Source organism: Pyrgilauda ruficollis, unplaced genomic scaffold (assembly GCF_017590135.1).
Source record: "Pyrgilauda ruficollis isolate IOZ18807 unplaced genomic scaffold, ASM1759013v1 scaffold23, whole genome shotgun sequence".
NCBI lineage: Eukaryota > Metazoa > Chordata > Aves > Passeriformes > Passeridae > Pyrgilauda > Pyrgilauda ruficollis.
In genome coordinates this window covers 6,738,640-6,760,656 of record NW_024522539.1, presented here as the reverse complement: position 1 = coordinate 6,760,656, position 22,017 = coordinate 6,738,640, and the positions used below count along the sequence as shown (strand labels likewise).

General features: G+C 54.8%; 1 protein-coding gene across 2 annotated transcripts in view; it reads left to right on the top strand.

The window, feature by feature from the left end:
* The first annotated feature begins 7,556 nt into the window (after positions 1-7,556).
* NTRK3 (neurotrophic receptor tyrosine kinase 3) overlaps positions 7,557-22,017 on the top strand; it is a 203,699-nt gene continuing 189,238 nt past the window's right edge. For both annotated transcript variants that reach the window (XM_041469251.1, XM_041469252.1), the window contains exon 1: positions 7,557-7,850. In XM_041469251.1, the coding sequence (XP_041325185.1) occupies positions 7,603-7,850 (248 nt within the window). In that variant the 5' untranslated portion in view covers positions 7,557-7,602. The remainder of the gene's footprint in view (positions 7,851-22,017) is intronic.

Here is a 22,017-nt window from a genome sequence, read left to right as displayed (position 1 = left end):
TGGAGCGTGTTCAAAGGCTAATGTACATCCTCCCTTAATTATTGATCTGTTTATTGCAGACACTTTGGCAGGACACACCAGGCTCACACACCAGGCTCCTGCCCTCGGTTCCCCTTGTGGCTGAGGGGGCTGAGTGCAGCGTTAGGGGGCTTGACCTGGGGACCTGATGCCCCACCTTGAGGACAATCCCACCAACACACCTGTGTGCCCCAGGGTCTCCCAGGCTAACCTTTCAGCCCAGTCCTGTGGGAACAATAAGGGGCTTTCCTGTGGAGCCCCCCTCCAAGCCCCTCTTTCTCCCCAGGTGAGAGCTCTTTCCCCCACAGCAAGGCCCCCTGCTGTAAGGTGCTGTCAGCCCCCAGTGTGTGCCCAGGAAGTCTGGCACAGGGGATCAGGACACAGTGATGCCATTGATCCCCAGCTGCTGTCATGCCTGGGCAGGGAGAGATGAGATGCTGCCTTAGTGGGGTTGTTAATGACTCTGCAAAACCCATGTCGAGAAACAAGTGTGGCTGTGCCTGGAGAGGAGGGCTCAGAGGCACAGTCCTGCTGCTGGGGCTGCTGCCAGCCTGTCACCTTCTGCTCCAGGAGCTCCAGCCTTCAGGTGATGCTGGAGAGGCATCAAAGTAGGAAAACACAGATGCCACCAGCTGCTGAGGGGGAGCAGCCTGTGTTTGCTTGCTTCTCTCCAGAGTGAGGTGAGGTGGATGGGACAGAGTCCTTCTTTGTCAGCCCAGGGCTGCTGGCCAAGCCAGGATTTGTGAGTCCTGGTTCCTTTGGATTTGGCAAGGTCACATCTCCCTGCACGGTGGGTTGGGAGTGGGACCAGATGTCTCACTTGCACTCATTATGGGATGAGGAGACATTTAAAGTGATTCAGGGTTTCCTGAATCCTCTGATGGACCAAATGACCATTTCAAGCAGCTGTTGCCCCAGCTCATCCTTGGGCTGAGAGGCACAGCAGAGAATTTTGAAATGGTGCCCCTTTGGGGCCACAGCCATCTCCCCAGTCAGCTGTGGGGGCTGCAAGTCCCTCATCCCCCTGGTGCTTGGGAAGGATATTAGGTAAAAACTGCATTCCCTACCCTGCTGTAGGGTTTACAGATTTCCTTGGGAAAGCAGCACCCTAAAAAAAGATTGTGGTAAATCATTTTATGAAGAGTTGTATTATATTAGTTTCTTCTCTGCTTAACCCTGCTCTGGCACCCAACAAACTCCCCGGGAAAAAAGTTCAGTAACAGACTTGGAAGCACAAACAGGCTGGGGAGCATATTTGAAAGCAATTTAGCTTCCTCAAAAGAGTGGATGGGGATATGGAACATGTTTCTCTGCCCTTGTGCAGGGAAGAGCTCAGGGCAAGGAGGAATCAATTCTCCAGTGAGCTGTGATTCAACCTGGAGGTTTGGTAAGGGCCCGAGATGAGCATTGTTACCTCTCTGATGAGGTGTGTGTGTGTCATGGACACTATTCCTGTTGTAATTTGCTCCCCAGCAGGTCAGTGGCAGCCTAAGTTTCCATGAACCAGGCAGTGCTTCTCAAGGGAAGCTCCCTGGGGCACAAGTGCCTGGCTGGAGGATCAGGATATTTGGATGGAACTTCACAGTGCAAGGGAACAGGACTTGGCAGTGATGTAGCTCTGCCTGTTGTTGCTAAAAACATGCTTGAAAAGAAGCTGAAGGCTTGTGGCCTAATTAATAAATTGATTTTGATTAATTTTAAAACCTAGAGCAATTTTTCTTACACTGAGGTCCTGCAGTGTGGGGCATATATATTTCAGGCACTCTGTGACCCCACTGCAGTCCCAAATACTCCACTTGTCTGTCAAGAGACTGATTTAGGAATGTGGGATTTTTGAATGAACAGACTTGATATGGGGGAAATCATGGGGGAACCCGATGGACGCTTCTGCTCCTTTGTCCTGGCAAGGGTTGTGTCTCTGACTGCCTGTCCCAGCCACTCACATCAGGAATTCCCTGACTGGTGCCCACAGGCGAGTGGCTCTGAGCGTGTGAAATGCCCCGAGAGAGCTGCAGATGGCAGGACATCAGAGCAACAATGCTGGGGCTCTAATTCCCCTTATCTGCCTGCAGCATGGCCATCTCAAGTGCCCGCTGGGACTCCTTTGCAGCTCCCTGCCCATCCCTCTCCCGGCAGCTGCCCTCAGGCTTTGCAGCCTGGCCCCTGCTTCCCCACCCCGGTCTCAGAATTCTCCTCTTTCCTCGGGCTGGAGAGGGACTGGCTGTGCTGAGCATTGCTGCCAGATCAAAGCATTGCCTTGATTCCTTGATGGCAGCTATAATCTGCTCCACGTTATTCTTTTTACCTATTCCTTGGGCTTTCTAAGACCTTCATTTCAGTATTTTCTTTTTTTTTAAATTGAATTGCAGACATCCTCCCCAGACCACATCCTGGACATTGCAGCCATGACCAGCCCTTTTCCCTGGCTAGGCACATTAATTCAGGAATTTCCTAGGTGGGACACTGGTTCAGGTCCCAACACTGAATGCAAACACAGCAGTATTTGTTATCTTCGTGACAGAGCTGTTTTTTTAGACCTCACTTGAATATGTTTTCTCCTGATTTTTCGTTCCTGATAATTTCAGCAAACAGTTCTCAGTCAGATGCTTTTCCATACACTTTTTAATCAGCCTTGTAGAGTTTATGGACAGGACATCAGCTGGAATGGCTTTGTCCTGCCCTTGTCCCCACATGTCCCCAGCATGGTCAAGGTCAACCCAAGCCTGGAGTCCACTGCCACAGGCTGCTCTCCAGTGATGTCCCTGAGCTGAGACCTTTCATCCCACAGCTGTCACTGCCCACAAATGACTGTCCCACACACCTTTCCTTGGCCCCCTTCCTGCTGCCCTTCCTGCGGGTTCCCAGGGCCGTGCTGACCCAAGTTCAGGATGTGACCTTCCCTGCTGCCCAGGGGTCCCCCTGCTCAGCGCCTGCAAAGCAACGCAGACATCAGATCAAAAGAGGCTTCCAACCATTTCCCAGGGTGGTGGGAACAAGGAGCTCTGCTTCAGGGAGCAACACTTTTGATGCTTGTGCTCCTGCACAGCTCAGGTGAGAGGCAAATGCCTCGTGGCTCTGCAGGGGCTGATATTTTCCTCCTGCAGCCCATCTCAGTGATGCCGTGGTGGATGCTGTGCCCTCAAACCAACCCTGACATCCCTCCCTGAAAGCTGGCACTAGCACTCTGTAAGCTGGACCCTCTCCAGCGTGTAGCTGCTGGGGTCTCTCTGCACAGGGGCACCTGGACCTGCAGGTGGATTCCCAAGGCAGGGCACAAAGCCCTTTTCCCTGCCTCTCCTGTCAGAGCTCACACCCTGCCTGCCGAGCAGCCCTGCCTGTCAGAGGTGTGCAAAGCTGTCCTGCTGTTGGCACCTCTGCAGATCCTCCTGGACGGGAGGGGGGCTAGGAAAATGTCAGCTCATCATGTTCAGGGAGCGGGAGTGGTGTTCTGGTAAGAGGGAGCGAGGCTCGGCGCGGGCCTGCCGGATCGATCCGGAGATCAGAGGCTCGAGTGCACGTCGGAGCTTGTGATGACTGAGCACATATCGGACCACGGGTCTCTCTCTGGTCCTGCCCCCAGGGGCTGTGGTGTTTGCAGGCCTCAGGAGGCCAGCAGGGCATTGGGCAGCCTTTAGCTGTGATGCGGGCTGGAAAGGGGAAAGTTGTCCCCAGGGGATGGCCAGCCTGAGAATGAGAGGTTAAAGGCAGCTCTGTGGGTGGGAACAGTAGAACCAAAACCCAAAGAGCTGCCTTCACCTCTGTCTGTGGTCAGGAGGCATTTCCCAGCCCTGCTCTTTTGTCTGGGATGAGTGTTTCAGTAACAACTTGTGTCCCCATGCGGAGGGCAGCTGGGATGGGACAGAGCTCTCTGCAGAGGAACTTGGGTTTAGTTTTGGCCAATTGCATCTCATGAAATTTCCGGAGGTTCCCAAGGGCCAGAGGAAACCCAGCCCCTGAGCCCCCGTGGGGCAAAGTTCTCACAGGAAGCACTGATTTCATTCTTCATGGAGAGGCTTCTTGAAAGAGCAATTTGCCAGCATCCCTCACAGCAATAACGGCAAGGCCTCTGCTCGAGATACCATCTCTGTGCTCTGACAGCCCCATCACTCATGCCCTGCTCCTGCCTCCCTCTTCCACAGGGACAGGCGTGAGGGATGGAGGCAGGGTTGGAAGCAGGAATGACGTGTTCCCACCAGGGGCAGCTCCCAACTATCCCTGTCCTCTTCTGGGTCTGGGTGTGCAAATGGTAGCGCTGCCCTTGCTGGCACCCACCCCTCTCTGCCCATGCACAGGTGAGGGGTGATGGCTTTGAGCAGGGGAAGCAGGACCAGGGGTCACCCAGCTCTGGTGCTGGGTGAAGGGTGGTGGCTCATCTTCCCTCTGTGGCAGGGACTTTGCTGTCACTGCATTCTCTTCCTCCAGAGAAGCCACCAATCCCCCAAGAATGAACAATCCCTCAGTTTCTTTCTCCTGCCTACCTTCCCCCTGCCCTCAGGCACCCAGCTGGGTGCTCTGCTCATCCCTTTCCCTTGCTTTGCCTGGCCACGTTTCCTCAGATTTATCTCTTGGTGGCAGAGGAAGATGTGGCGTGGCACAAAACCTTCTCATCAGCTGCTGAAGCAGGGCCTGCCTGACACCAGGTGGCAGAGCAGGGTGGGAAAGTCATGGGGGTGGGTGGGCTCCTGTGTCCCCACACCCAGGACAGCCCACCTGAGACATCCCCAGCGTTCTGTGGGTTAAACCTTGGCTTTGCAAGCAGAGGGCAACGCTGGTAACTAGACCTGAAAACCTCTCTGACTGTGTTTGTGCCTTGTTAGCAGCTGTACTCTGCTCCTGGCCAAGGGGTGACCCTGGGGGACAGAGGGACAGGGTGCTCATGTGTGCAGCCCCGGCCAAGCAGTGCCACCCTGGCACCTCCAGGTGACAGCACTTCCTTCAGGTGACAGTGCTGATCTGCTCACAGGAGAGCCTGGCTGTGTTGCAGGACTGCAGTGGGTCCCCAAGGTGGGTGTGTGTCCCCTGAATGTGTTCCCACCTGTGACTTACCCTCTGGTGACATACCAGGGTATGCTGATGGCCTCACACTGGTTTTGTATGGGATGGGGTGATTGGTGTCAAGTGCCACAAGGAGTCTGTGTCCTCACACCAGCTGCAGTTTAAAGGAAGCCCTGGTGTCATCCTGGGCACTGGTTTTGGGGGTAGGGTGACACCCTTGGTACTGCTGGGGGATGAGCCCACACGCTGACTGGGCATTGTGGGGTTCCTGGTGTTTCCCCTGGCAGGGGAATGTGACATGGTGCCTTCCATCAGTGCCTTCTGCAGTCTGGTCACAGGGCTGAGCCACAAGAATGGCATCTCTCTGATGCAGGTGGGGAAACTGAGGCAGGGAGTAGAAAATACGCCTGGGTGTTTTCCTCTCTGCTGTTCTGGATGGGAGATGCTTCTTATGGGAGTGGGAATCTACAAAATTCTCCCCTGTGCTCCTCTTTCTTGCAGTTCCAGGCATTCCAGTGACCTCTTTTGCTCCAGGTGTTTCACTTTGGTAATTCAGCAGAGGTGGGGCTCAGGGGGAAAAAAGCGCTCCCACCTCGATATTTCTTCTCTAGCCCAATACACCTGCTTCCCCTGGGAGCCCTGGCAGGAGCAGCCCTGGTGAAGCTGCCTGGCACCCCAGAAGACCCCGTGGGAGCAGGACTGATGCCCTGGAATGAGCACCCCCTTGCCCATCACTGCCACTCCCAGGGCTTCTGACACGGCTGGGCAGCAGTGGGTGAGGACTTGCCCAAGCAGGAGCCCTGCCCGTGTCCCACTGGCACGGGCTCCCTGCAGGGGGCCATGGGTGCATGAATCCCAGCTGTAAATCCTCTCACTGTGGTGGAGTTTTTCCCCTCTTTCCCTCCAAATCCTGCTGCCCCTCCTGGAGCAGGATGGTTCTGGGTGTGTAACGGAGTCTGAAGGTGTTGGCTCAGCCAGTGCTGTCTCTCCTCCTTGTGCAAAGCACTTTGCTGGCAGAAGTAGACCCTTGAAATATGTGGAGTCCTACACCTGTAATTCCTCCCTTTGCCCGTGCTCCTGCCTGCAGCACCATCCCTTTATTGCTCTGTCTCTGTGCAGAGGAGCAGAGACATGAAACTATTGGGGAAAAAAAAAAAAAAAAAGGCATGCAGAAAAGCGCTGTGGAAAAGCAGAGCAAATTAAGCAGAGCTCTGATCTGCTTGGGTTTGTGCTTGCCAAAAATGCACCATGCATCTTAATTCGCTCTGCTGTTCAGCTCGCACTCACTGCTCTCCTGATGCCATTTCGGCGCTCTGAGCTCAGCCTTTTCAACACTTCAGTCTTCCTCTTTCAGGATTTTTTTTTTTTTTTTTTAGGGTTTTTTTTTTTTTTTTTTTTTTTGCATGTCTGATTGCAGAATCTGCTGCAGGAGGGAAGGGGGAAGCCAGGAGAGGGAGGACGGGAGCCCCGACCGTGGGTGCTCCTGCCTGCACTTCCCGGCAGCCGGCTTGGTCCCCATTGCATTTTTTAGGGGCTGGGGGGGGTGGGGTGCATCTTTTCTAGAAAGTCCTTCCTGGATGCTCTTCAGTCGCTTTTTTCACACCCAGCCGTCTGAGCTGCCTCTCGCTAGGATCCTCCAAAGAAGAAAAAACCCCCCATTTAAATTTCTGTAATCCACACTGGCTTTTATTCTCTTCCAGTTCAGTTTAATCTCTCTTTCCTCTCCACCCTTATGTCCGGGTTGGGGGAGGAGGGGGGGAAACCCACCCAACAACCAAGCCAAAGGCAGCATCGTCCTCCAAAAGAGCTTGAGAAAGCAGGAGCCGAGCCAAAGCCCCTCTGCTCTCCCCCACCACAAATTTAACCCCAGCTTCAACTTTTCCTCCGCTCCCGGGGCTGAGCTGGGCTCCAGCAGTGGGGTTTTTCCCCTCTCTCCCCCATCCTCCTACACTGATTTTAGCGGAGAGGGAGGGGGGGTGGGGAATCCTTTTTATTGCGGAGCCCGGTTCTCTTTGCAAGCCTTCCTCCTCCTCTTCCTCCTCCCCTGCTTTTTGTGCCCGCCGCAGCAGGGCTGGCCAGGCCGGGGGAGGGAAGAGATGGGAAGGGGAGATCGCCCCCTCCTCTCCCTCTGTCTGTTTTTTTTGCAGGTGTGTCAATTTTAATTCTGCCCAGTAGGTGGGACTTGGTGACTTTCGCACCGTTTTTGTTATTTATTTATTTCCCCGGCTGCTTCTCTCCCTCCCTTCCTCCCCTCCCATCCCTCCCTCCCCAGCCTCCCGTTGCGATCCTCCGGAGCGGCTGCGGGAGCGGCGGGCGGCCGGGCCGGCATGCATCCATCCCCGCCCGCGGCCGCGGCCGCTGCCCTAGCGGGAATTACAGCCTCTCCCAGCCAGCTGCCAGCATGATTTCATCTGCTGGAGGATTTTTGCAGCTGATCGCTTGAGGTTTTGTTGTTGTTGTTTTTTTTTTTGGTTTTTTTTTCTTTTTTTTCCCTCCCTCTGTCTTTGTTTCCTTCCCCCTTTCCCCCCCTTCCCCTCCCTCCATCCCCCCTTTCCTCCTCCTCCTCTTTTTTAGAAGCAGCAATCGGAGATGGATGTCTCTCTTTGCCCTACCAAGTGCACTTTCTGGAGGGTTTTTTTGCTCTGGAGCATTTGGGGAGACTATCTGCTTTCGGTGCTGGCTTGCCCTGCTAATTGTCTTTGCAGCAAGACAGACATCAATTGCAAGAAGCCGGATGATGGGAACCTCTTCCCCCTCTTGGAAGGGCAGGATTCAGGCAGCAGCAATGGCAACACGAGCATCAATATCACGGACATCTCAAGGAACATCACTTCCATGTAAGTGGGGGTCCCCCAGGGCTCCCCCTCCCGCGGCAGGGTGCGGGCTGGGCTGCCCGTGCGGGGCTCAGGTGCCCCCGGCATCGCTGCACTGGCTGGGCTCAGCCCGACTCCCCGGGCAGAGGATGCAGATCTGGCTTTTCCCTTACCCCATCCCCCCCCACCCTCCCCCCAAAAAAAAAACCCATAAAAAGCCCAGCAACAGTTTGGCCAAGGCTTAAGAGGAATAAAGTAAATGAGATCTGATTCCTTAGCAGAAGAGAGAGCAGCAGGCAAAGATGCTAAAGCTGCTGCTTCCTTTAACTGTTTGCTTCTGCAAGGGGAACGGGGACGCCACAGCCACACACCGCCACATATTTACCCAAACTGGGCAAGAAAAGCAAGTTCTGGACTGTTTTTTCTTTCTTGAGACTTTGTATCCAGTTAAAATGCCATTATTTTTCACATCCTCACATCAGAAAATGCTCCCTTCGCTGCCCTGGATGAGTGTATCTGGGGATCTGCGGTTTTGCATTTTTAAGAGGAGGAAAAAAAAAATAGGACAGTGAGATGTTCCTTAAGTAGCTTATTTAATTCACATTGTTGTAATTTTGCAACTCGTCGTGGTGCCGCGATAGGATTTGTGTGTTTTAGGTTCGGGGTGGTGGCGGCGGTGGGGAGAAGCATCGGAGCAGCGAGATATTTTTAGTTGAGCACTTTGCGTTTGTTTGCATGCTTGTTTATCTGGAAAATCGACTTGAAGTTGCATTATCCTTGTTTGGAGAGGCAGTTAGCAAAGCCCATGTTAATCTCATCAGTGTGGAGTCGAGAAAGGAATATATTTTCCTTCTTCTGAGTCCATCATGCTCTGTGTGTGTGAAAAAAAAAATATTCCTCATTGCTTCCAATCTCTGCTCTTTATTTTCCAGTACATTTTTGGGTGAGATGAACTCTGAGCCATTTCATTATTCTAATGCTAATTGAAATGTGAGCATTTAGGGAAATGTAGCCCCCAGAGCAAGTTGCCAGTGGGAGTTGAGCAGAGAAGAGGTGGAATCCTTTATTCTGGCAGTGAAATGCAGCAAGGTTGGAAATGAGTAATGGAGGGTTATTTATTTAATTTCTTTCACCTCGATGGCATGGTTGCATGGAGGGAGAGGGCTTTGGGTCTCTTCCTGAGGCTGTTTTATTTGGTCACAGTGCAATTGCAGCAGAGCCATGGAGTAATTGCAGTGCCTCTCTCGCAGCTCTGCTCATCACCTTTGCTGGGTAAAGATGACGGGAGCTGCTTTCCCCGCTTGCTTACGGGTTCATGCCATGCCCAAGCAGGTTTTCAGCAGGTCACTGACCCTGAATCCACAGCCCTGCCTTCCCCTCCCCAGAAAACCTCCATAACAACAGCAGGAATGGGGAAAGTAGATGGGGGGAGCTAATGCAACACTCCCCTTCCAATTGCCCCATATTTATCCTGCGTCGTGGTGCTGGAGTGTTTTCCCTGTGATGCTGGAGGGATGAGGGTGATGCTGGGGAAGTCGGAGAACTCGTGTTTTTTCCCTGTGCTCGCTGTTTGTTGTGGTTTAGTTTTAACCCTTTGGGGGCCGGGGAGCAGCAGGAAAGGCAGGGAAGGGTTTGGAAGCCACCAGCGTGAGCGACTGTGCGTTGTCAGATGCACAGACATCTGAACTGCTGTGAGAGGTAGTATTACACGAGTGCTTTGTGCCCAGAAAATGTCTTTACTGCTTTGAAAATGAAAAATGCTGATAAGCAGTCTGTAAAAAGGAGTGGGGGAAAAAAAAGAACCCAAACCCAAATGGACAACTCCAGAAACAGATATTGGGTATTTTTTTTTGGAAAGGAGGTTCTCTTAAGCTGGGGAAGGAGAAGAAGGTGCCAGTTTTTGCTGGAATTCATATGCCTCTCTGCTTCACACTGAGCAAAGCACATTGCTTCACCCCTTGCATCGCTGCTGGACCCGTGCCTTCCTTTTTGGGCTTGGGAGGGCTGAGGCACAGGACTGGGGTGAACCCCAAAATGCTCTCAGGGGCTGAGACTGTGCACAGATGAAAACTTTCCACAAGGGTCTGTGCTTACTGGGGAGGCAGTGCTGGTTTATAGGAGATATGGGAGCAGAGGGTTGATTTATGTGGCAGGGATGCTTCCCAGCAAAGGGGTCACTGCTGGGAGCCAGAGTTGAACCACGTTCATGCTCTTGTGAAGAAGGCATCAGGTCCTGCACCCTTTCAGGCTGATGTCAGGCCTCTCCTTGCCAGCCCTGACATCATGGGTGTTGGGGTGAGGGTGCCTAGAAGCCCAGCCTGGTCATCGCTGAATCACTCCTGGCATGTGAGTCTGATTCAGCTGGGCAAGGAGCAGTGTTTTCCCCCTGCTTGCCATGCTCACGGGGACTTGGCCTCGTTAGGCAGCTGGTGGGCAGCCAGTGGGCAAAAGCACCTTCTCCCACGGGGCTGGGGTGAGCAGGGGAGGCTCAGTCCTGTCCCAGTGGCTGAGGGATGCAGTGCCCCAGCTGGAACCTCCTCACAGGCCCCGGGGAAGGTGGTGGTCGCTGCTCCATCTTGTAGCTGGTGAATAAGCAAATGGTGTGTGGGGTGGTGAAACAACCCTGTGACCAGGCAGAGCCTTATTCACGTCCAAAAGAGAGAGCTCAGCTTCCAAATCAGGGCTTGAGTGTTGATGATGAGAGATTGCCAGAGCCCATTTAGAAAGCTGGTTTAAAAAACCAATATAGCTATCTTGGAGGGCTTGCCCATGTTACTCCCTTGAGGGAGGGCAAGACCCCTCCATGCCAAGCCCACCCCAACCGTGCACTGGGTTAAGCCATCAGGAGCTTTGGGTTATATCACTTCTCAGGGGCTGATGAGGCCCTGTGAGGCAAGGACAGCAGAAGAGAAACAGGAGACAACCAGGCTGTAGTGCTGCCCAGGGAGGATGGTGGGGCAGGCCAGCCCTGTGGGTACCTCAGTGTGGTACCCCACCATCGAGTCTCCTGTTGCACATTTCAAAGGAATAGCTTTTGCTTCAATTGCTGGTGCTTCTGGCTTCCCACACGTCCTCCTTTTGGTAAAAGTCAGGGCTGGGTGGCTCCTGCCCTGGATGGGCTGAAGGGCACAGTAAAACACAACCTTGCAAATCCAGGTGGTGCCAGGTCAGTAGTGAGGCAGGGAAAAGACAGGAGGCTCCTGCCCTCAGATGGGTGAGGAGGAGGTTGGGTTGGCTGGTGTCCCTCTGCCCTTTCCCAGCACGCCCAGAAACTTACCTGATTTTGGGTTGCCTCCCTGGAGATGCACACAGATCCCTGAGAACTGCCAGCAGCCCTGTCTAGCCAGAGAGCCGGCTTGGACCCGACTGACATGGCTCCAGTTTGGAGTCATGCTCTGTACTTCCCCCTCCCAATTTCAGGAGAGGTCACCACGGGGTTGGGGCATGTCTATGCCATCCCTTTTCCCGTGCAGCTGGGTGGCCTTTGCTGTGTCCCCAGCCAGGTGTGACTTACAGAGACATGGGGCTTTACCCATCGCAAGACCAGAAGCACAGGCAGAACTTTGATCCCAGGGTTCCTGTGGCACAGAACCCCTTCCGCCCCCGCGTGCGTGTTTGTCACGGCGTGTCCCCAGCCCTGGCGCTGCGGGGGGCTGGCTGGCACACGGGGCTGGCCGGAGGGTGCCGCGTGTCGGGGTGCCGGGGACTCACCCTGCTGGCAGCGTGGGCAGCGCCTGCGTGCGCCGGCACCGTGCGTGGGGAAGGACAGACGGAGGAGTTTGCCATCTGGGCCTCCCTACTTCTCAGCTGTTGCTATGGCACTGCGGAGATGCTGCTAGGCAGGCGGTGGTGGCCTGCGTGTGTCACCCCTGGGCTCCCTCGAGGCAGGGAGATGTCCCCGGTTTATAAAGCCTTGCTCTTTACCCAGCCTTGCCAAGGGAGAATGGGGGCACTTCTGGTAAAACGTGCTGGATAGGTGGATAGTCAGGGTGTATCTGTGCAGCTCGTAGCTGCTTTCAACAAGGTGAGATGAATTCAGAGCAGCCCAAGAGGACGTTGGGTTGCTCCTCTGTGGAGCACAGTGGGATTTCTGGGTCTCACTGGCAGGGCCAAGAGGAAGCATCTTGCTCTCCTCTACAGACAAGAAGAGCATTTTTATTCCTTCCTATCGGGCTGTCCCAGCAGTCCATGGCAGCATCCGCTCCATGCCGTGGGCCTGGCCGGGGGTGGGAGAGCCACGTCAGCGCTGGGAGCTGCGGGGGGAGCGGCAGCGCAGCCCCCACTCGCTGCGCGGGAGCTGGCAGCATGTGGAGAGGGGGAGAGCGAGGGGGTGCAGGGAGCAGCAGCACCCCTTCCCTGCTGGTGCCGGGAGAGCTGAGGCACAGGGAAAGAAAGCTCCTCTGTGCCCGTGTCTGGGGAGGAGGCAAGAAAGAAAGGGCAGGCCTCTTCCTGGAAGGGCTGGAGGGAGCAGAACTTGCTTTGGTGACCCAAGCAGACATGGGAAAAGCTCCTGTGATGCTCAAATTATTGATTGCTCCGCTTCAGACAACAGGCACAAACTTTTCTCCTCTCTGTGGATCAGCCACGTTGTGCCCAGTGTGCCTCGAGTACTACTACTCTCCAGAGATGAAGGGCCCTGCATTCCCAAAACCTCCCATCTCCTGGTCCCAGAGGCTTTGGATGATCCAGAGATGATCAAAAAGGTCCCTAATTCAATCATCTTGGATTTTCAGGGCTCTTGTTCATGCAGAGCATCTATCCTGAAGGATGTCAGGATGGGGGAGGCAGGCACAACACCAAGCTTTGAGGACAGAAAAGGGTGCAGAGATATTTGAGACAAAGAGTTGGGCTGTGATATATGGTCTTGATGCTGTAGAGGTGAGTTAAGCCAGGAGCACTGATCTGTGTCCTCCCCCTTTCCTGTGTGCTGGCTGTTGGCTCCTTGCCCTGCTCTTACTGTCGATCTGTCTGCTGACCAATCCTGGAGAGCGGCCCTTTCCGGGCACAGGTGATGTCAGGTATTTCTTCAGGAAGAAGACAGTTTTGATGCCTGCCAGCACTTCCCAGACTTTTTCTGAGCCAAACATGGGGCCTGAGGTGCTGGCCTGACAGGAGGAGCTGGTGGCCCAGATGGTTTCAGGGTGCATGTGGCATGTCCCAACTCCTCATGTCATGCAGGTTTTGGGGAGGTCTAAATTGGTTCTGACTGATGGCTTGTCTCCTTACAATTGGAGAGGTGAGACAGAGATGCTTCAGGTCTTGGAGAGATGTTTAATGGGAGGAAGAAGAGACTGGGGAAGGAGCTGCCTTGATTTCCATGGAGGCTCAGTGTGGTGTTGCCTCCGTCTAAGGGCTTTTGTAGAGCTCAGTCAGGGAAAGTTCTCTGGGTCTGCTTTACATTATTAGCTCACCCCTGTGAAGCAAAGCATCTTCATGTGCTTTGGCATGAGATCTGGGTCTGCTTTACATTATTAGCTCACCCCTGTGAAGCAAAGCTTTGGCATGAGGCTGCTTGAGGTCTCCCACAGCCCTGTGACCAGCCATGCACCCAGCCATGCTGAACCCTGTCAGTGAACCTCCCAAAGAGTCCCTGAGATGTCCCATGGGATCATCTCTGGGGAGTCCTGCAGGTAGATTGATCTTGGTGATGCTTCCCAGTGCTTCCCTGACACACTGGCTTGTCCTGCCCAGTGAAGAGCCCCTGCTTGGTGTTGTCCTGGAGTTTATGGCTGGGTTTGGTGGATCCCATTTAGGGGGCTGCTGACAAGTGGGAAATAAGCCAATCCCTAAGCCTGCCAGGCTTCTAAAGTGAGTGTTACTAGCGCTTGTACCTCAGAGTGTTACTACCAGGCACTGTGGAATAGCAGTAGTTCAGTGTTTCCTGCAGATGGGGTTTCGACAGGTGCCGTAGATGCTTTCTAAGCAGGTGCGTTTGACAGCAGCCTGTGGGCTCTGCTCTCCCCCAAATCCCCTTGCTCTCCCCGCTGCACCAAGGAGTGCACAGCCAAGCTGTGGTCGAGGAGGTGCTGCGGGCGAGTTCCTTGCTCAGAGGCTGCACTCTGTGCCGTGGCTGGATAGCGCAGCACTCTGTGCCCACACGAGGAGATGAGGACCAGCAGCTCGCTCACCTCACGTGGCTCCCCATGCTCCTGAGAACCACGCCAGCAGCACCATCGCCACGGCGGCACAGGGCTGTCCCCGTCACCCCCAAAGAGGAGACGCTCCGGGTTGAGGCAGGAGGGCCGGCAAACGAGCAGCCCGGAGGATGTCCCACAGCTCCCGGCCGAGCCTGCACCCTGCGCCCCGCTCAGCCCCGGCTCCCCGGCGCGGCGCATCCCGGCTCACCCGCTCCGCTCTTCCCGTCTGGAGGTGGCTGTGCCGCTAGAGGGCAAGCGGCAGCGGCAGACAGCCCGGCTCCGGGATGCGGGATGCGCGGGCACGGCCGGCTCCGAGCCGCACCGCAGCGCCGGGGGCTGCGGGAGCGCGGGGGCTGCGGGGGCTCGGGGTCACCCCCTGCTCGCTGTCACGCTGGAAAGCCTTTGCCGTGGGTGCCCATGCTGCTCTTGGGTCACCAAACTCGGCATCCCCATTCCTGTGCGGGCGCACACCGGTGTTGGATGATCCCTTAGGAGCCGAGTGGGTTGCTGGCTCGTGGCTTTCTGCTTTCTGCTCGGTGCAGCTGCTGGTCAGTGCATCCCCACCTACCCACAGCTCTTCCAGCAGTGCTGCAAGATACAGCCCCAGCCTGTCTGTGAATTGAGGTGATTTGCAGCTTTTTGGACGGTATTGGCCCAGTTGAAGTTGCAGTGAGAAGGTGTTGCTGGGCAAGCAGTGCCTGCTCGGGGTCGTGGCCTGCCCTCTGTGACAGCTTCTGGCTGTGATCCTGCAGGGAAGCCTCTAATGGCTCTGTCAATTTTACTGGTGGAGAAGATGAGGCATGGAGCAGTGGTGGAGCTGGCCTGCAAGGAGCAGAGTGAGGATGGAGATCCTGTAGCAGCACTGGCCAGGGTTTATCCAAGCATGGAGGGAGGGATAAACAAGGCTGTTCTATTGGTCCTGTTGTGTTTAGCAGGCATGAGAGAGGTCCATGGAGAAATCCTGGAGGCAGAGACAAGAGGGCACAGGCTGAGAGCTGTCTCTGAGGGCCTCCAGAGTAGGTAAAATGTTCTTTGCTCCTTTGATTAAACCTCTGCTGCACATGCTGGATGGAGGTCAGAGAGGTAAAGAGATCACATGTCCTTCTCCAAGGGAGGGAGGCTGAGAAGAGCCTGGTGTGAGACACAGCAAGGGTGAGTGAGGGCAGGAGTCTGGCCTTGACCCTGTCACATCCTCCATGTGCAGCTCCTGGGATTATCTCATTTTCCCTGGCAGCCTGGCCAAAGAGGGGCTGGTTATTTCCCTGCTGGCTATTGCCAAGGGTTGCCAGCATGATGGAAAGGCTGTGACACCCTGTGGTCCTGCAATGCAACAGCAAATGGACCCCCAGCATCATGGCAGAGGCAACATTTGGGTGGATGTGTGTTGGGGAATGGGTGATGGCTCATGGGTGAGGGCCATGGTACTGCTCAGGGCCTGGACTTCACTTCAGTTGAAGAAAGGGGGACTAAAATCTCTCTGGAGTCCCCTTGGAACACTGCACTGGAATTGGTGCCCAGCTCCCAGGGCATCTCCACCAACCCTGCTGTGCTGTGTCCTTGGGTATCCCCACCTCTCATGTACTGTCTGGTTTCCAGACCCCAAGGAACTGGGGTGCCTTCCCTGTTCCCCTCTGTGTGAGAGCTGGCTTGCCTGGAAGGGTGGCACCAGGAAAATATGTGCTGTATTTTCAGCTTGTTTTCATGTGCTGTAGCAGTTGAGGAGCTGAAGGAGAAGCCAGAGCGATGTGTACAGCCAGTTTTCTTCCAGCTGCCACCCAGTGTTTTGGTATGGTGGACAATGGAGCCTGGTAGTGACCATGCCCTTCCTGTACCTGCATGTGACATCACCCCCAGCTTTGGTCTGCATAAGTAAAAACTGCCTTTTTAATTAAAACCAAAATTCCCAGCAGCGAGCAGAGAGGTCAGGAAGGGTTCCCCAGGGAGTTTGACAGCACATGTACAACTCAGGGTGCTTATTCCTGACTCCAGTGCTTGTTGAAGTGACAGCTAAATGCTCGTGGGATCGCAGGGAAGGATGCAGGGAGAGGCTGAGCCCAAGTGCTGCCCCCCATGCAGCCTCTTGCCTGCAGCTCTCCCACAGCTCCGTGCTGGGAAGGGGACAGGGCACTGGTGCCTTTGCTGGCAGCTCTGCACTGTCCCTGGAGGACTGAGAAGTGGGTAGGAGCAGATGTGAGCATGGTGAAGTCCCCATCCTTCTGGGTTGGGCAAGGCTGTCCCTTAACTAGTTCTCACCAGGAGGTTCCCACTAGGAAATGTTAATGTGGAAATGCTCAAACAGATGCTGGGAATCTGAGCGCTGCTCAGGGTTTTGCCAGGAAAATTAGGAATATGAATGTTCAGCTGAGCTGCAGAAATGCCAGGCTCTAACTCCTGACCCTGCCAGGACATGAAGCCACATGGGGGAGATCTCGGGTGCCTGCAGCTGCTGACTTTTCCTTCAGCTCCTGGAGCAGCCCTGGCCTCTTCCCCCATCCCATGCTCTCCATGGAAATGCTGTGCACTGACCTGGGCTGGGAACAAGGAGTCCTGGCTCTCCAGTCTGTGATCCAGCTGTGCAAATGCTCCCTTGGGCTGCCTGCCCTCCTTCTGCCTGTTCCTAACCCAGGCAGGCAAGGCCAGCTTGGGCATCCCTTGTGTCCCTCCCAGTACAGGTGGGATTGCCTGTGGGGAGTTCTGTGACTGGTGTGGCTGGGAAAATCTCTCTTGTCCCCAAAACTCTTTCCTCCAGGATGTGGGTGGATGTTGTTGTGGCAGTGAGGTGGATCCTGGCTTTGTCTGTCTCATTCCTTGCCTGTGCTCTCCCAGCCAAAATTTTCCCAAGAAAAGTAAGGTGAAGGCCCCTGAGCCATTTGGTGGCTGCTGCTGAGCAGCCTGTGAAGCAAGCAAAGTTCAGTGGGACACAGAGCCAAGGATGCTGTGTGCTCCCAGCTCCCCAGCCTGCTGAGAGCATGCCTTCCTCCTGGTGCTCTCTTTGTGCCTGTTCAGAGAAGCTGAATCTTGCTGGGGACTATTTCCTCTTTTGAGCCTCACATGGGCTCTGGACACATCGCTGCTGTCCCAGTCTCTGCAGGGCAGAGTAGCACAGAGTGAATCAGCATCAGAGCAGCTCCCTTGGGAGGTGTTGTGCCCCTCGTTTCAGGTCGGGGCAGGTGCTGAAGGGTGTCCTTGGGAGCATCAAAGCAAAGCTGGAGCCTGAGGAGTGCAGGGATGAGGACAGGGAGGGGCAACAAGGAGCTCTGCAGGGCTGGCACTGTGGGGGTTAATGGCAAGGTGCAGGATATAGCTGGAGTGGATTTGGGAGAGGCAGAGCCTGAAGAGGTATCAGGTGGAAGAGCCGAGCTGTGGATGTTAGATGTGGGGGGCTGTGTGTGAGGGAGGCAGCAGTCACTGCTCCTGGCAAGATGCTGCGTGTTGGTTTGGAGAAGAGGAGCTGGAGCAGGGATGCTCTCAGGTAAGGAGCTGTGAGGGTTGCCTGTCCTGGCTCTGGGCAGCTGGGAGGGATGTGAGTGTCTGTAGCTGGCTGCTGGTGGGCTGTGGGGATGTGTGTTAGTGTCTGTGACCCCCAGCACTTTGTGGGTTCATCCTCTGGCCCTTGGAATACAAGCCCCTGGCTCCTCGCTTGTAGCTGAGATCCCATCCCAGGGCTAAGAGGAACCACTATGGGCACCCCTGCCTGGAAATCCTCCTCTCTGTGCCCTGTCCTGCCTGTGCTCCCCTCCAGGACTCGAGGTGTCTGATGCTCCCAGCCTGGCATTCCTTCCAAGAGGGAGGGTGGTGGGACCCTCAAGCTTTGCCCCAGGCAGGGTGCCCAGCACCCAGCATGTTCTGGCCCCAAGGGAAGGATCCCTGCCTTTCAAAAGGCAGGGGGAGCATAGATTTATTTATTCAGAAACTTAATTAACATCTTTAAATATTAAATAGTAAACAAACTGTGTCTAGTGGGATCAACGTTTACAAGCAGGGTTTTTTTTTTTTTTTGGTTTTTTTTTTTTTTTTTTTTTCCTGCTCTCTGGGACATGCACTTGTTTTTTAAGTGTTTGGGGAGGAGCAGCTGTGTGTGGGCTCTGGTTGATAGGTGAGGAATGGACCCACAGTGCCGCTGGTGTAGGAGGAGGAGAAGACAGGGATGAAGGGGTGGGAGGGCTCGGGAAAAATGGGGCAGAGAAGCAGGGGCGTCTGCCTGGAGCATTAATGTTGGGGAATTGCAGAGCCAAGTGCTGGATTTTGGCATTCCCTGCAGGATGTGTCATTCCCTCCTGCCCAGGCACGTGGAAGGGGACAGGCAGGAGATGGAGGCTCCTGCCTCAGCACAGCTAATTGCAATCAAAAGGTGGTGGTCCCTGCAAGGGGAGGTGGTTTGCAGCTGATCTGCATCCTATTATCTCTGCAAATGGAGGCCTGCCTGGTAGCAGATTACACTGGGGGTTATTTATTGGCAAAGCACTGTACAGTTTTAATTTTTCCTTTTTGCTTATTCAGGCTTTAGCTCCAGAGGAAAATAGCCTGGGGTGGCTTTGAAATGGATTCTCTCTGCCCCATTAACTTATTCAGTGAGTTTAATGGGCCTTTTTTTCTCTGAGCCTTGAAGCCATCATTAAAAGGCAGAGATTTATAAAAGCAAAGATACTCCTGAGCTTTAGTCAAACTTTGGGGGAGCGGGAGGGGGGCAGTGGTGTTGCTGCTGTCTGAGGTTCTGGTGAGGATGTGAGTTGGGTGTTGCTATTGTGCCCCTCTGGAAGTTTTACACGGATAAGGGGACCAGCTTGTCTGGGATGCTGCCCATGTATCTCTGCTGAGGATCTGTGGGATCTGCTGGGCTGTGATGAGTCCTCACCTGCAAATGATGGGTGAGTCCTCACCTGTGTTTTCTGGGCTCCTACACATTGGGACATTGCCCTGTGTCACCTGTCTGGGCTGCAAAGCTGCCTCTCCCCAGGCTGAAAGAGAGGAACTTCTCTTGCTTTGTGCAGGCTGCTCACAACTTTATTTTCGCCTCTTTTATGCCATGCCAGGGCTGGGCAGTGCTCGATGCTTTCATGGGTGTCTGTGGTCAGTGCTTGGAGCTGTTCCCCTCCACCTCTCTCTCTGCTAGTGGCATGAGTCTAATTGCACCCCCTAATTGCAGCCCTGTGCTGAGCAGCCCAGTGCTGCAAGAGGTTGGGGTTTGCAATCCTGCAGGGATTGCTCTTGTTTAGCATGTGGCCTCCTGTACCTTTTACAAAGCAGGGGAGTGTCTGGAGAAAGAGATGAAGTGTCTGAGTGAATTCTCCCAATTTTTTTGGCACTTCTAGGATCAACCTTGCCCCTTCTTGTTTTGCAAGCCTCTTTTTGGGGAGTAAATATAGGAGCATGCAAGGTGTGGGTTTGCATGTCACCTGGGGGCACCCTCCAGCTGGCATGGCTGAAGCTTTGGCCCCCAGGCCATGATGTGCTGCAAATGTCACTTCTGGAGGGGCAGCCTGTGCCTTGTACCACTGACAGGGAGCAGTGGCAGGGAAGAGCTGGGGGCAGCAGGATGTGTGTCCTGGCTCACTCCTGGACATGAAGCTGAGCTGTTACCTCCTGGGATGGCAGAGACCAACCATGGTGCGCTCCAAAGTGGTGATGTCACAACATGGTGGAGTTGTTGTACTGGGACAACTTTTCTTATACATTTCTTTCCTTTCCTTGCTTCACGTGCAGTTTGAGCAGGTCTGGTGTAACCCTTGTGTCTCTGTGCCCAGCCTGGCACCTGCCAGCTCAGGACAGCCAGGGCTGGGACATTTGTGGTAGCTGGAGACCCAAACACAGTGCCACCCCTCACATTTCGTGCTGTGTGCTGAAGAGTGTGTCCCTCACCAGCCCTGCTGCAATTCAGGAGTGGGGGCCATATGCTGTGGGACAGGGAAAGAACCTGCTTGCCCAGAGTGATGCGCTCAGGGTCACGTGTGTGGGGCTGACCCCAACCCTTGGCTCCTGCTGGGTGCCAGGAGCAGCTGGAAAATGGGACGGGAGAGTGGGTGATGTGGCTCGTGTGTGCCTGTGCTGGTGGCCCTGGGCTGGCTCACGGCCCCCACCATGGGGTGGAGGGACAGCAGACCATGACCCTGCCTGCCTGTCACCAGCCTGGCAGCCCTGAGCCTCGGCAGGGGGAGAAGCTGGGGAGGGACTGTGGGGCTTGCCAGGAGGAAGGAAGGCCCCCAGCTCCAGGAGGAGATGTCTGAGGGTTTATTTGTAGCCTCCCTGGAGGCACTGACCACCAAGGCTGCCCTTGGAATACAGCCCCGGGGCAGAGGTGGGACAAGGACACGCTGGAATCACCCAGAGGCTGTTGTGGCCAAGCAGAAGCCAGTTGCAGCAGGCAGCCGTGCTGGGATAGGGATGGTTCCCCATGATGGCCTGTCTGTGACCTCCAGAACAAGGGGGAGGCTCCTTGGAGATCCATCAGCTCCCACATCCCTCCCCGGGTCACAGCGGTCAGGGCAAGGAGCCACTCATTTCCTAATAAAGACCCATAACATGCACTTCTCCCCTGCCCCTGTAAATCCTTGCCTCCCCTGTGCTACCTGCTGTGTAAATTGCTGCTGACCCTGTAAATCACCCTCTGCTTTGCTCTGCCTCCCCTGAATCCAGCCCTTCCCTGTAAATCCTCTGTCCCCATTAGTTTCCCACTGCTGACCCCCTTGCTCTGCCTGTGCTGTAAATCTTGGTTCGTGGTGAGGCTGGGGGCAGGGATGGGGTGAAGAAGGGCAGCTGTCCCAGGATGGGTTAATCCCTCCCACCAGCTCCTTGAGCACTCACTTGCCAGTGGGAGCTGGTGGAGGACATTTGGCCTGGCTGCCTGTGGGGAAGGTCATCCCTGCTCTGCAAGCAGGGCTGGGCTGCAGCCAGCTGGCTGTAAACTGGAGGGTGTTGGTATCCCAGCCCTCAGCAGGGCTCCTGGGATAGGAGACATTTCTGAGATGTAAAAATAGCTGGAGTGAAGAGAAAATCTCCTTTTATCCCTTGAGTGCTTTGGGTCATGCCATAGCTTAGCTTCACTGTGCCCCTATGTAAGCTCCCTTCAGTGGGCACTGAAGGAGCTGTGGGCAGCAGAGGTCCCTTGTATAATGGAGAATTGTCACCTGGGCTTCTGCTGGATGCTGATACCCTGCTTCTGAGCCTTGAGCTGCTGGGATGACTATGCTGTGTTTTTTGCCCCTGAAACAGCACACAGGAGCTGAGGCAAAGGGTCTGGCAGAGACCTGACCTGATGGAGGTGTGGGAAGCCAAACATCAGCCTAGTGCCACGACCTGGGTGTGCTGGGAGGTGTCAGTGCCTGTGGGAAAGGCTGTGTCTGGAGCTCATGGCTTGTCCCTGATGCAGGCTGTAAGTGCTGCTGCTTTGCTGGGGTGTCCCAAGGGTGTGCAGGCAGCTGGCACCCAGGCAGGTTTATTTGGTGTACAGATCACCGAGTCTTTCCAAACCCTGGTGAGCAGAAACCAGTGACACTCCAACACAGCTGCCTTTTTCCTCCCAATGAGCAGGAGTGAGTGATACCCTGGGATGCAGAGCTCTGCCCTGTTCCCACAGAGGTCAGTGGAGTGGATGCACAGTCAGAGTTGGGATGGGGTCACCCATGGGATGTTTTGGGATGGTGCTGTCTGAAAAGCTGCTGTGTGAACACAGGACTTAGAAGGTTCTGCTTGGCTCACTGGGGAGAAACACTCTGCAAGAGATCTGAGTGGCTTGTGATGTGGCTTTCTGAGTACCTCACTTCTCAAGGTATGAGTGGGAACCTGGGGTACCAGCCTAGAGCAGGGGAGTGCAGCCTTTCCTGACCTTTCTCTGCAAGTCCCAGGCCTGGAGGAGCTCCTCAACTGCCTGAGTGGCTCAGGGTTTGGTTTACAGAAGTGCTGGCCCTGACCCAGCATGGACTGTGTGTGTCCCCTGGAGAGGCACCGACCTGTGTCACCTGTGGCTCAACTCTCCCTGATCACCCTGAGTGTGGCTGCCAGAAAATTTGCAAAAAAAAAAAAAAAAAAAAAAAAGGGGGAAAACCCCGGGAGGGGTG